This window comes from Coffea arabica, chromosome 5c (genome assembly GCF_036785885.1).
Source record: "Coffea arabica cultivar ET-39 chromosome 5c, Coffea Arabica ET-39 HiFi, whole genome shotgun sequence".
In the NCBI taxonomy this organism is placed as follows: domain Eukaryota; kingdom Viridiplantae; phylum Streptophyta; class Magnoliopsida; order Gentianales; family Rubiaceae; genus Coffea; species Coffea arabica.
Genome location: NC_092319.1, coordinates 14784521 through 14799040, shown reverse-complemented (window position 1 = coordinate 14799040; position 14520 = coordinate 14784521). Strand labels below are relative to the sequence as shown.

Sequence of the window (14520 nt, the reverse complement as noted above, 5' to 3'; positions counted from 1 at the left end):
ACCAACACATGCCAATTAGACAGATAATCCTATGCACAATACCCAAACCACTGTCATGTCATAGGGGTATCAAGCAAATCAAGAGTAAGGGCGATATAGTCCCAGACCTAATTAAAATAACCCCGTCCGATCCCTCACGTCACTTACTATGCAAACTAGATATCCAATAACCTCTTGGACTCATTCTAGCCAAACAAAGCCCATTCATGTTCCCAAAATGCAAATCTCACATACTTAACACCGCCTCAACTCTGGAGTACTCAGGCACAAGAATCCGAAATAAGACAATTCACCTCTCGAGCTGGCCAGTCCCAAGAGTAAACCATCTACAATCGAAATTCCCACCAGACGTACCGATCTATGTTCCTCAGATACCACAAGAAAAGTTAAGGCCTATAACATTCAGAACTTAGGCTCGATCGAGCACTTATTCCTTCATACCAATTCACCACATAGTCCAGGCTCACTCCGCGCAGAGACCACGCGAAGCAGGCTCTGATACCACCTGTGACAGCCCCACCTTCCCCTAAGGCGAACCAAAGGGGTTAGCGGACTGCCTGCCCAGCTCTCGCCAGGACTACGGAGCGGTTACACGCGTTCTAAAACGTTTCGGAAATGCAAAAGTGCGCTCGGACAAGCCACAAGAACCAAAATAACAAAATAATAAGCAAAAGGAAAACGATGAATAGTGCCTGGAATAGGGGAAACCGAGAACCCACCAAACAGTAATACATAGCAATTCAACATTTACAACCACACTTGGCATGTCAAAACTATACATATGGTATACACATATTCGGTTTGCCATTCAGAAGATGAACCCAATACACATTAGGGTTTCATGAGATGAGTTATTCAAAATAGACATATACATGGCTCAATTTGGCAACCAACACGTATGAGCTCCCAAAAGTGATTATTTTCCTGTAAGGAAAACAAAAGGGAACAGAAAGGGGTGAGCTTGCGCTCAATGAGGTACCAAACAGATAGCAATAAAATCATGGCATTTCATGTTTAACAAATCAGATACACATGCCAAATATAAAGCAACGGAACCACTGATTCAAATCAGAAGGATACGGGTGGCTCTCAGGAGCCAAATTTCCAGCTCAGTACTTGATCCAGACCGGTTGACTCTCCGTCAACGTATATAGAACCAAAACGTCCGTAGACCCCTCTTCACACCGAATTCCGTCCACCAAACACCCCCTTTACCGGGCCCGCTCACCGTAACCGAACAGAAATGGTAATACTCGAGTATACCGGAATCAAGGGTCTCAATACCCAAAAATCCCCGAACAGACTACCGTGGTTCGTTATCTAATCGTCCAGACCCTTGCCGGCCCGACTCGAATAACTTAGCCACAGGATTGAGCTCATAGGTCATAGAAATCCGAACAGATGCAGACACAGATAACAGATTCAGATACAGATACAGAATAGCATATTCAGATAGCAGATTCAGACAGCAGATTCAGATAGGCACTCAAAATTGGCATATGAACAGACAAGAGAACGAGTGTGATAAAGTACACCCTCGTCTCAAACAAATTAAACAGATTGCAGAGCAGAAATCAAGTTAAACAGCAATGGAGGGGAGTGGTACACTCACCGGTTCAACTTCAAAAGTTTTCACTTCAGATTAGCCTTAATCGCCAAAAACCCTAAAATAATCAAAATAAACCAATTGAAGGTTTCACATCCAAAATCAAGTAAACGGAATGCGCAAGTGAGGCTCGACTACACGTTGTACGCCTTGCCAAATAAATACTAGTGCGAGGGTGGAAAACATGATTTTCTTGGAACAAAAAGATAACATGAAGACCTAGGCGCCAAACAACCCAATAGCCTTTTATTTCTATCAAGAGGCAAATCCAACTTAAAGAACCAAACGGCCTAGAAAATTGGGCAGCACTTCCCCTGGATTCCTTACTTTTCCAGCCATTAAGGCTTCATTATTTCCTCAAATCAGTCCCAACATCTCACACAAAGTCATCTCATTTCCCAAAAGTCATTCACTAGACTCAAAGTAAAAGTTAACTAGGAAATGACCGGAATAAAAGTAAGCCTTAAAACATACAAACAAGTACAATGAGACTCGATAACTGATCATAAATCAATGTCAAATATGACCCCAATAGGGTTCCATGAACATATACAAACAGTAGAGAAAACCAGAAAATTCGGAAATGCAATTAGCTTTGGCCTTGAAAAACAGTTTTTGACCTCTTTTTGCGGTAATGGCACCAAATGCCCTATGATTATCGGATGAAGGTGTAAGACCCACCATTTCGAAGCTAAAAGACAGGGCTACAACATCACAGAAGGTCACTCAGCCCAGTTTTGAGTGCAAACAGGTCAAAAATGCAAAATACTACATCAAAAACGTAAAACAGATTCACCAAAACACATTCTAGCGGAAATATCCTAACTCAGGCTCTACAAGTCCAAATCCAGAAATTCCAAAACCAGATGAAAGCTAAGAAACAGGGATAAATTTCTTCAGAAGGCCTCAACAACTAATTCGGAAGCAATCCAGACCAAAACAACCAATAACAGTCACAAATCCCAATTTCGGGTAAAACCAGAACAGCAATAGTAATTTCGACTTATCTCATTCTACACTACTCCGATTGATCTGAAATTTTGTAGGAACCTATAAAATATCATTCTCCACAACTTTCATGTTTTGAGCTAAGGCCAATTCGGCCTCTAACTATGAGATATAAATTCGGGCAGAATGAAGAATCAAGAACCCTAATTTTTCAATTTTTGGTCCAAAACAGAAATTGATTGCAATTGTCCACTTTTTCCACCTCATAGAGTCCTTAAACATCATTTCCAATCATCATACATGACCACATAATCATACTCATATGAAAACAGAAAAATCCCCAAAAATTATAAAATTTCACCAATTCAACCAAAACCAAGAAATAATCCATAAAGTTGCACCTTATACCACCACTAATCATGATTTAAGCATCAATTAAAGAAGGAGGGTGATTCTTCACAACTTACCTTAAGAACAAGAGAGAGAGAGCTATTGGTCACCTTAACTTTCCAAGAAACTCCACCAAACAACTCACTATCACTCCCTTGAGTGTTTCTATGGAACAAAAACAAGTTTAGATGGTTGAATTCTTGGATTTGAGCAAGAGAGAATCAAGAAGTTGAAGAGGTTTTCTTTCTTCCTTTCCTAGAGAGAAATTCAGCCAAGCTTGAAGAAAAATGGAAGATATTTGGTCAATTTTTGGTTTTATTTAGTAATTGGTAAAAGGTTGAATAGTAAGTCAATTGTAGGATTTAATCTCCAAGTGACACATGTCAAGACACTTGTCCCTCTCATTAATGTCATGCCTAACCTTTTTGTCTTTCTCACACCTATGCACTTGGCACCTCTAAATATCTAATAACACCCGGTAAATTAAACCCAGTATCCAAAACTTAACCGAACTGGCCGAATTTTTCCGAACTTTTCGCACTAGTGGGTCCCACGTCCGATATACACTTTTAATTTCTCAAAAAACTCACCAATGCTAGAAAAATCATCTAAAACTTATATTTACTCATAAAAATTATCTAGAAAATTTTCCGGATACAGAAAGTGCAGAAAACAAACCATTGAAAATAAGAAAACCTGGAAATATAATAAAACCTAGAAAATGGAAAGATTACGGGTTCTCACACTCTCTCCCCCTTATAGAAATTTCGCCCTCGAAATTTTACCTTCACAATTTAAAGTAACCAATGGCCTGTACCTTCTCCGTCTTCAGAGTCAGAAGAAATAAGGTTCTTCATTTTAGTCCCTTTTCCACTTGACGGGCCAGGGTCGGTCTTGGTTGGCTGCTGGTTCCTTTCTTTTCGTGCAATAACCCCCGGGCAATTAGCAACCAAATGCTCGGCGCTCCCACAACACAGACATCTCCTCCCCTTTTTCCAGCAATCCACTTCAATATGATTGGATTTTCTACAATATCCACAAATTATCTCACCACTCGCTCCACGGCCCTTCTTCACAATTGATCTACCAGCTTTACCCTTTTTCTTTGCATGAAAGATCTTCAGTTGTGGCTTTGCAATTCCCGTCCTTTGAGCTTCCTCTGGCGTTCCCATAGATGTGTTACCTTGTGCCATTGCTACGGTCTCCTTGGAAATCTCTTCGTATTTCCTCTTTAACTCCATATTTTGGTGTAAGAGTTCAAGTTTCTCCGAATACTCTTGCTTCCATTGCCTTTCCCAGTACTCGGTCAGCCTCCTTTGAACCTCTAATTCATCTCGGAGAACCAAAATTTCCTGATACGGATCAACCCAATGTGTCATCTTACTGAAGTGCTGGAACTCGGATGCTAGCCTGCCGGGCAAAACAATGGGTCATAATACATTCTTAAGTACAAGTGGCACTCCCGGTCCTTGTCCAGCTATTGTTTCCCTTTTCTTTTCTTGATTCCTGGCCTCATTTAGTTCCACGTCCACGACGACATCTTCCTCACATATATATATATTTTTTTTTCTCTCTCTTTTCTTTTTCCCCTTTCCCACAGTACTGCAACGCATAACTACAATAAAGTGACAAAAGTAATCGAATTCTAGCACACCAATTACACCAAAGACATATACACATATAACACGCCATGTATCAAGAAAACGGATAACCAAGTACACCAACACATGCCAATTAGACAGATAATCCTATGCACAATACCCAAACCACTGTCATGTCATAGGGGTATCAAGCAAATCAAGAGTAAGGGCGATATAGTCCCAGACCTAATTAAAATAACCCCGTCCGATCCCTCACGTCACTTACTATGCAAACTAGATATCCAATAACCTCTTGGACTCATTCTAGCCAAACAAAGCCCATTCATGTTCCCAAAATGCAAATCTCACATACTTAACACCGCCTCAACTCTGGAGTACTCAGGCACAAGAATCCGAAATAAGACAATTCACCTCTCGAGCTGGCCAGTCCCAAGAGTAAACCATCTACAATCGAAATTCCCACCAGACGTACCGATCTATGTTCCTCAGATACCACAAGAAAAGTTAAGGCCTATAACATTCACAATTCAGAACTTAGGCTCGATCGAGCACTTATTCCTTCATACCAATTCACCACATAGTCCAGGCTCACTCCGCGCAGAGACCACGCGAAGCAGGCTCTGATACCACCTGTGACAGCCCCACCTTCCCCTAAGGCGAACCAAAGGGGTTAGCGGACTGCCTGCCCAGCTCTCGCCAGGACTACGGAGCGGTTACACGCGTTCTAAAACGTTTCGGAAATGCAAAAGTGCGCTCGGACAAGCCACAAGAACCAAAATAACAAAATAATAAGCAAAAGGAAAACGATGAATAGTGCCTGGAATAGGGGAAACCGAGAACCCACCAAACAGTAATACATAGCAATTCAACATTTACAACCACACTTGGCATGTCAAAACTATACATATGGTATACACATATTCGGTTTGCCATTCAGAAGATGAACCCAATACACATTAGGGTTTCATGAGATGAGTTATTCAAAATAGACATATACATGGCTCAATTTGGCAACCAACACGTATGAGCTCCCAAAAGTGATTATTTTCCTGTAAGGAAAACAAAAGGGAACAGAAAGGGGTGAGCTTGCGCTCAATGAGGTACCAAACAGATAGCAATAAAATCATGGCATTTCATGTTTAACAAATCAGATACACATGCCAAATATAAAGCAACGGAACCACTGATTCAAATCAGAAGGATACGGGTGGCTCTCAGGAGCCAAATTTCCAGCTCAGTACTTGATCCAGACCGGTTGACTCTCCGTCAACGTATATAGAACCAAAACGTCCGTAGACCCCTCTTCACACCGAATTCCGTCCACCAAACACCCCCTTTACCGGGCCCGCTCACCGTAACCGAACAGAAATGGTAATACTCGAGTATACCGGAATCAAGGGTCTCAATACCCAAAAATCCCCGAACAGACTACCGTGGTTCGTTATCTAATCGTCCAGACCCTTGCCGGCCCGACTCGAATAACTTAGCCACAGGATTGAGCTCATAGGTCATAGAAATCCGAACAGATGCAGACACAGATAACAGATTCAGATACAGATACAGAATAGCATATTCAGATAGCAGATTCAGACAGCAGATTCAGATAGGCACTCAAAATTGGCATATGAACAGACAAGAGAACGAGTGTGATAAAGTACACCCTCGTCTCAAACAAATTAAACAGATTGCAGAGCAGAAATCAAGTTAAACAGCAATGGAGGGGAGTGGTACACTCACCGGTTCAACTTCAAAAGTTTTCACTTCAGATTAGCCTTAATCGCCAAAAACCCTAAAATAATCAAAATAAACCAATTGAAGGTTTCACATCCAAAATCAAGTAAACGGAATGCGCAAGTGAGGCTCGACTACACGTTGTACGCCTTGCCAAATAAATACTAGTGCGAGGGTGGAAAACATGATTTTCTTGGAACAAAAAGATAACATGAAGACCTAGGCGCCAAACAACCCAATAGCCTTTTATTTCTATCAAGAGGCAAATCCAACTTAAAGAACCAAACGGCCTAGAAAATTGGGCAGCACTTCCCCTGGATTCCTTACTTTTCCAGCCATTAAGGCTTCATTATTTCCTCAAATCAGTCCCAACATCTCACACAAAGTCATCTCATTTCCCAAAAGTCATTCACTAGACTCAAAGTAAAAGTTAACTAGGAAATGACCGGAATAAAAGTAAGCCTTAAAACATACAAACAAGTACAATGAGACTCGATAACTGATCATAAATCAATGTCAAATATGACCCCAATAGGGTTCCATGAACATATACAAACAGTAGAGAAAACCAGAAAATTCGGAAATGCAATTAGCTTTGGCCTTGAAAAACAGTTTTTGACCTCTTTTTGCGGTAATGGCACCAAATGCCCTATGATTATCGGATGAAGGTGTAAGACCCACCATTTCGAAGCTAAAAGACAGGGCTACAACATCACAGAAGGTCACTCAGCCCAGTTTTGAGTGCAAACAGGTCAAAAATGCAAAATACTACATCAAAAACGTAAAACAGATTCACCAAAACACATTCTAGCGGAAATATCCTAACTCAGGCTCTACAAGTCCAAATCCAGAAATTCCAAAACCAGATGAAAGCTAAGAAACAGGGATAAATTTCTTCAGAAGGCCTCAACAACTAATTCGGAAGCAATCCAGACCAAAACAACCAATAACAGTCACAAATCCCAATTTCGGGTAAAACCAGAACAGCAATAGTAATTTCGACTTATCTCATTCTACACTACTCCGATTGATCTGAAATTTTGTAGGAACCTATAAAATATCATTCTCCACAACTTTCATGTTTTGAGCTAAGGCCAATTCGGCCTCTAACTATGAGATATAAATTCGGGCAGAATGAAGAATCAAGAACCCTAATTTTTCAATTTTTGGTCCAAAACAGAAATTGATTGCAATTGTCCACTTTTTCCACCTCATAGAGTCCTTAAACATCATTTCCAATCATCATACATGACCACATAATCATACTCATATGAAAACAGAAAAATCCCCAAAAATTATAAAATTTCACCAATTCAACCAAAACCAAGAAATAATCCATAAAGTTGCACCTTATACCACCACTAATCATGATTTAAGCATCAATTAAAGAAGGAGGGTGATTCTTCACAACTTACCTTAAGAACAAGAGAGAGAGAGCTATTGGTCACCTTAACTTTCCAAGAAACTCCACCAAACAACTCACTATCACTCCCTTGAGTGTTTCTATGGAACAAAAACAAGTTTAGATGGTTGAATTCTTGGATTTGAGCAAGAGAGAATCAAGAAGTTGAAGAGGTTTTCTTTCTTCCTTTCCTAGAGAGAAATTCAGCCAAGCTTGAAGAAAAATGGAAGATATTTGGTCAATTTTTGGTTTTATTTAGTAATTGGTAAAAGGTTGAATAGTAAGTCAATTGTAGGATTTAATCTCCAAGTGACACATGTCAAGACACTTGTCCCTCTCATTAATGTCATGCCTAACCTTTTTGTCTTTCTCACACCTATGCACTTGGCACCTCTAAATATCTAATAACACCCGATAAATTAAACCCAGTATCCAAAACTTAACCGAACTGGCCGAATTTTTCCGAACTTTTCGCACTAGTGGGTCCCACGTCCGATATACACTTTTAATTTCTCAAAAAACTCACCAATGCTAGAAAAATCATCTAAAACTTATATTTACTCATAAAAATTATCTAGAAAATTTTCCGAATACAGAAAGTGCAGAAAACAAACCATTGAAAATAAGAAAACCTGGAAATATAATAAAACCTAGAAAATGGAAAGATTACGGGTTCTCACAAACTCCAACCCAGATACTTAAAAACTCGCCCATCAGTGAAGCAGCTTCTTATCTGCTTTCAGAAATAGATCTGAAACTATTTACTTACCTTTGTAATCTTCTCCAGATCATCTTGTCCACCATCAGTAATATCATCCCCAAATACAATACGTTCAGCACATCGCCCACCATGAGCAACTACCATTTACATTTTCATGTAGCCAAAGGTTGTATAACCTTGATCAACCATATCTTCTCGAGGATAAAACACAGATATAGCAGTTTCCTTTTCAATAGAACAAGGAACAGTGTTGGAGACAACTCGGGCAAGATTAAGCGCTATAAATGTTCACAACAGGAGCTGTACCTTGCCACCAGGTAGAAGTTGAGAAAATGCATGCCAATCAAAATGAGGGAACAAGTGCATGTGCCAAGACTATCTGTCCAGCTTCATGTACTGCCAGAAGTCTCTTCTTTTCAAAAGACACCTATTACGTGAACGCATTAAACATGTGATGAAAAGAACATCTAGAAGGATCTTAAAATGTTTGCAGCGATACTCTTATTAGTTTGCATGAAAAACATGCTTACATTTTGTTCACATTTCTGCTGCTCTTCCTCCGTGAGAAGCACACCCATACCCTCAAGCAGTTGCTTGTCCAATACATCTACAATGTCTTGTTGGTAGATCTTAGTATGCCCTTTTCTCACCTGTACAAGTAGTGAAAAAGCCTGTTAAGAGTATTTTGTTCATCATCTGTATGTATACAATACAAGTGAAATAGAAGACAACAATCATATCTAGAGCCAAAGGTCATGAAAAGTTCCAACTGTTGAGAAAGCCTCAACATCTTGAAGATCTTTCTGCATGGATTTAATACGTTGAGCTCACAAAAAAGGGAGGGAGGGTTGGGAAGTAAATATTATATCTGAGTTGCATCTTAAGTTCTCATGTTTAACCAAATATGTATCTTGAGATAGACTTTTAAACATCAGCTGCAGTTTAGGAAGGCTGTACATTTTGAAACTCAAGTTATTTAATTTATCCATTACACAAATAATATCAGAGGATTAAGCCTTAATCTCAATAATCAGGATTTAAGAATTCAAATGCAAAAGGATAAGAGATCTGCCAACAAGTAATCCACAAAACATGGTGATAAAAAATTTTTTAATTCTGAAAGCTTTCTCTTGAACAATAAAACATTTCCATGTTCATTATTCCATTCCATCCATTAAAACAGAGGTCACCAGAATATGTATACAGTAGATCAAAAATATAGCTTGTAAAGCACAGAGATGACTAACTTACCGACATTATTCCAGCTTCATTCACTAGGTTTCTAATATCCGCTCCTGAATATCCAACAGTACGAAATACAAGCTGTACAAGTAAAGAGACAAGATTGTCATAAGTAAACCATTCTCCAGACCTTTTAGTCAGAAGCCCCTTTACTCCAAAGCCCCATGGAGGTAAAATATTTAACAGAGAGAGAGGGCGGGAGAGTAAATTCTTAATTAAATAGTAGCAGACAAAAGAAAACAAGACTCTCCTCCCACTGATACATTAAATGGAAGGGGACCACGACCTGCATAGAAAGAGATTGAAAAAAACCCTCCATATGATACCTCGGAGGAGTTGTAAAATCAGTGGAGTGATACAAGAGTTCAGCAATTAGACACATTATACCTTCTCAAAATCAACATCCTCTGCAAGTCGTTTACCAGCACTATGCACACCAAAAATTTGTACACGTTGCTTTGCATCAGGTAATCCAATATATAAACGACGGTCAATACGTCCAGGCCGAACAAATTCTAGGTCCAATTCATCTGGCCTATTAGTAGCACAGATGAATTTGACAACTTGCCTCAATGAGAACCTGTCAACACCTGTTCTTTCTTTCCTGGGAACAACAGACTTCCCTTTGTAAGCGGTAATATTAAACTTGCAATTACTAAACAGCAGCTGCAAATTTCAATATGGACAATTATAAAATTGTGAAATTGACTCTATCCCTACATCCATCTCTCTCTTTCTACTCCCACCCCTTCCTTCTCCTTGCCAATCTTTATTCCATTACAACATGTTCCCATGATTGATAAACATCCAATCAGAAGTACAACAATATGCAATGTGGAAACACTAATTTTAGTGAAGTTATGACAACAATAGTCAGAAACTCTAACTTGAAACTACTAATAAATAGAGAAGCCATAACTAGCTCCACTATTTCTTCCCTAGTGCATGGCAACAATACATCAAAATGCATAAACTTTCACCATCTATTAATCACATGAAAGCAGCATAAATATTATTCAGTTTAGCAAGTCTGTCATTTTAAGTCTTACATCACATACAGTCTTGTAATATGATCTTTGTAACAAAAACAGGAACTCTCTCTTACAGTTGAATCCTGATTGAGCACACAACCCTATAGATTTAAAAAGTTTACCATGCTACTAAACATCCTTCACTAGGAGACCAAGATGGAACAACATGAAACACCACACATATCGAATCATCACTATGAATTTCCCTCACAATCACTTGTATGTGGACAATTCCTCCTGGATTCACAAAAACTGAATCTCAAGCAAACAAAGTGCTGTGGTCAAAATTTTGGGGATTCCAGGAAATAACATGCTAAATCTTAAAAAGATAAACCTGCCATATCAATACTTAGATACGCAGAAGCAATATAGTCGTGGCATAAGGAAGACACTAACTCTCCATCAAGCTGAGCAATAAGAGCTTCAAATGTTGCTCTTCTTCGTGGATCCTTTCGAGCATGCCTTGTCGCGCCCCATTTTTTGAATAAATGAATAAATAAGATGGTTTAAAAAATGTATTTTTTGATTCAATTTGTTCAAAAAATGGGGCGCGACAGTTGGCGACTCCACTGGGGAATTGAGAGTCCGAGCAATCGATTTAGTCAAATTCTTTTCTTCTTTTAAACCTTTTTATTTATCACATTGGATGTTTAGGGTTGCATTTTTCCCTTTTCTAGGATTTTTGCATTTCGTGTATCAACTCACTTCCTCACACGTTCGCCTACGATTGTTTTGATGAATGGATGTTTGTATGTGATTCTGCGCTTTGCATTGCATTTGGGAGGGGATTCTACCTTAGAGCCTTGCGTGGGTTCTCGATCCCTCCCCTCCAAAACGTGCACTATCATACGCGCATACGCTTTATTATTCATCCCTCTTTATTTTCTTTTTAGTGGCTTGTCACGCCACTCCACCCTAGTAGGATTAGGAGACCCACTTGGACGTGTGATCGTGGCACGACGTGTGCGTAGCACGATCCAATGGGTCACTCGATCTTCCGCTTTAAACTTTGGGTTAATAGCCTTCAGTTTTTAGTCGAAGGTTGAGGATTTTTATAGATTCACTCAAACATGCAGTCGTAACATGACGTGTGCGTAGCGGTGTTTGGGGAATCGCTCGAGCCACCGACAAAGGGCCTTGGGAGTGATGACCCTTGGCCACGAGTCTGAAGGCTTGGGGGCCTGAGCTTATTGAGTATAGATGCATTAGCGAACCCCAACCTCATGCATCCATATAGTTTCACCTAGGGTAGAGTCTGCCTTACCCTATTAGGGACACCTTTCACGAGGGGAGGGATCCCACCCTTTTTTTTATTTATGTTTCCTGCTTTTTATATCCTCTAATTGTCCAACGTGTTATGTGATTATGTGTTGAACTAACGTTTCCTTGTTTCTTATCTTTTGCATTCACAAACGTTAGGAAATAAGAGGTCTGGCAAGACCTCCTTTTAGGACCTACCCTTGTAGATAGGCTATTGCACGTTTGAAAATTGTGGTACATTTTGTTCATAAATTAATAATGCCATACCATTTTAGGCCTACCCTGGCAAATAAAGGGTTCCTTAGGTCACGTTTCATTTCGAATTGCATATTTACATCGCTTTAATAAATGGCATCATGCATAACCCTAAAAAGGGAATGCCACTTAGGGGATCCCGTGTTAGGAATAAACCACCTTGTGTCTCGGATACTTAATCCAGTGAGACTTGCACGCTTACATTTTGTACCATCCAAAGGGGTAGTGCACAAGGTAAGGTAGGATTCGATCATTTTCATAGAGTGATTTTTGGAATATGAACGTCTAATAATCACTTTTTGGCCATTTTATCAAACTTGGTAAAAATCCCTTGCGTAAAGGACATTAATTTGAAGAAATTCACAAATAATGCCTCCTATTGAGACAATAAATAAATTGAGGCCAAATCGTGATTTTAGAAGGCTCATAGACTAATTTTTTGAAGCCACCAATGGCCAGACGATTCAATCGATCCATTTTTGTCAATTCAAAATCAATTTTGAATAAACCATTCATTTGACCAATTTACCCTTTTTAGGGTCATCTGGTCAATTTTTGAAAAATCATCCATTCATTTGATCAATTTACCCTTTTTAGGGTCACCTGGTCGATTTGGAATAAATCGTCAATTCATTTGACCAATTTACCCTTTTTAGGGTCATTTGACCAATTTACCCTTTTTAGGGTCATCCGGTCGATTTTGAATAAATCGTCGATTCATTTGACCAATTTACCCTTTTAGGGCGATCTGGCCAATTTTGAAAAAATTCTCAATTTCATTCAATTCATTTGACCAAGTTCCTTTTTTTAGGACGATCCGGTCAATTTTGAATAAAATTCTCAATTTCATTCAATTCATCCGATCAAGTTCCTTTTTTAGGATGATTCGGTCAATTTTGAGTAAGTTTTAAATTTCACTCAATTCATTTGACCCGTTTCCCTTTTTAGGGTAATCCGGTCGATTTTTGAATAAATCATCAATTCATTTGACCAATTTACCCTTTTTAGGGTCATTAGGCCGATTTTTGGATAAATTATTAACTCCATTTCATTCCTTTGGCCAATTCACGCATTTTTAGGGTAACCGAGCCGATTTTGAATAAACCAAGTTTCGTTCAATCAATTTACCCTTTTTAGGGTGATCTGATTAATTTTGGATAAATTAAATTTCATTCAATTCATTTGACCTGTTTCCCTTTTTAGGGTAATCTGGTCGATTTTTAATTTCATTTGACCAATTAGGATTTCAATGTCGAATTTCAAAATGGAAAACCTGGTCGATTTTGAGAAAAACATCCATTGCATCCAGCCATTTGATCAGTTGGAGTTTTGACCCGTGCTTCACTAAGAAAAATTGTCAAAACAAATTCCGGTCTCTTCGATAGGAAGTTCGTCAAAGTCAAACCCGTACATTTTTGCAAATTCTTGTATCGATCAAAAGTGATCAATCCATTCGGATGTTTACCTCATTTTGACAAGTGTCTCTCGTCAATCCAATTGACCAAATTATTTTTCACTCAATGAGTTGATCAGATCCATCAGGTATGGTATAGTGCCTACCTCAGAGGATTGCATTTTCATTCTAGGCCTACCCTTGGTACAAGAAGGGTTCCCCCATAGGACATGCATCTGAATTACTTTAATTGTTGCTAACTCCTGTCTTTTCCTTTTTCCTTTTTCTTTTCTTTTTGACAGCAGTCAATCAAGAAGGGTATCTAATAAGGGTTTTCTTACACTCTCAGGTAGTATATAGCTACCCGAAAAAGCCCCATTATCACCCGATCGCATAACCGAGCTTCAAGAGATAGTGTAAATATGAGTACCCATCCAGAATCATCTGATAGGCCCGCAACTACATCACCGACTGACTTGACAAATCTGGGAGCTCAACTGCGTGAAGTTCTAAACCGATTTAATGAGCTGAGCGTTGGAATGATGGCCCAACGGCGAGTAATCGATCAATTGGTAGCTAGTGGTGCTAGCGGTGAACAACATGAGCCCCTACCTCCTAGCCACTCTGAACCTCAACCCATATTTTTACCTTATATTCAAACCTCTTTTACTTCACAAGTCATAAACCCACCTGAGGAAGTCTTTACTTATCCCACTCATGGCCCACAACCTGCTTATGCACCTTACATCCAAACTAACCCTCCTCATGTCCAAATTCCCCAAAATTATCCGTCAATTACTATGAGCATGCCATTCGAGCCACAGGGACCTTATTATTACTTTACCGCTGAGCCATTCACCCTAGATACCGCTGTTCAAGGGAAAGTTGAAGCCGGGGAGTCATCCGCACCAGTGGATAAGAATTTGGTAAAGCGATTGGA

General features: G+C 39.4%; 1 protein-coding gene across 1 annotated transcript; it reads right to left on the bottom strand.

The window, feature by feature from the left end:
- Positions 1-8774: 8774 nt before the first annotated feature.
- On the bottom strand, positions 8775-13959 carry LOC140004456 (ATP-dependent zinc metalloprotease FTSH 12, chloroplastic-like). The gene is made up of 6 exons (XM_072049912.1): positions 13922-13959; positions 11069-11134; positions 10029-10245; positions 9651-9722; positions 8922-9049; positions 8775-8826 (listed from the first exon to the last, which is right to left on the bottom strand). Exons 1-6 carry the CDS (start codon positions 13957-13959, stop codon positions 8775-8777), a joined length of 573 nt encoding a protein of 190 aa, XP_071906013.1.
- Between the last annotated feature and the right edge of the window lie 561 nt (positions 13960-14520).

Coding starts and splice junctions, on each gene's coding strand:
- LOC140004456 (XM_072049912.1), bottom strand. CDS start 13,959: ATGGGGCTTTTTCGGGTAGCTATATACTACCTGAGAGT. Junction 9,723..10,028: donor AGGATGTTGATTTTGAGAAG/GTATAATGTGTC, acceptor TTACTTGTACAG/CTTGTATTTCGTACTGTTGG. Junction 9,050..9,650: donor ATGAAGCTGGAATAATGTCG/GTAAGTTAGTCA, acceptor CTACTTGTACAG/GTGAGAAAAGGGCATACTAA.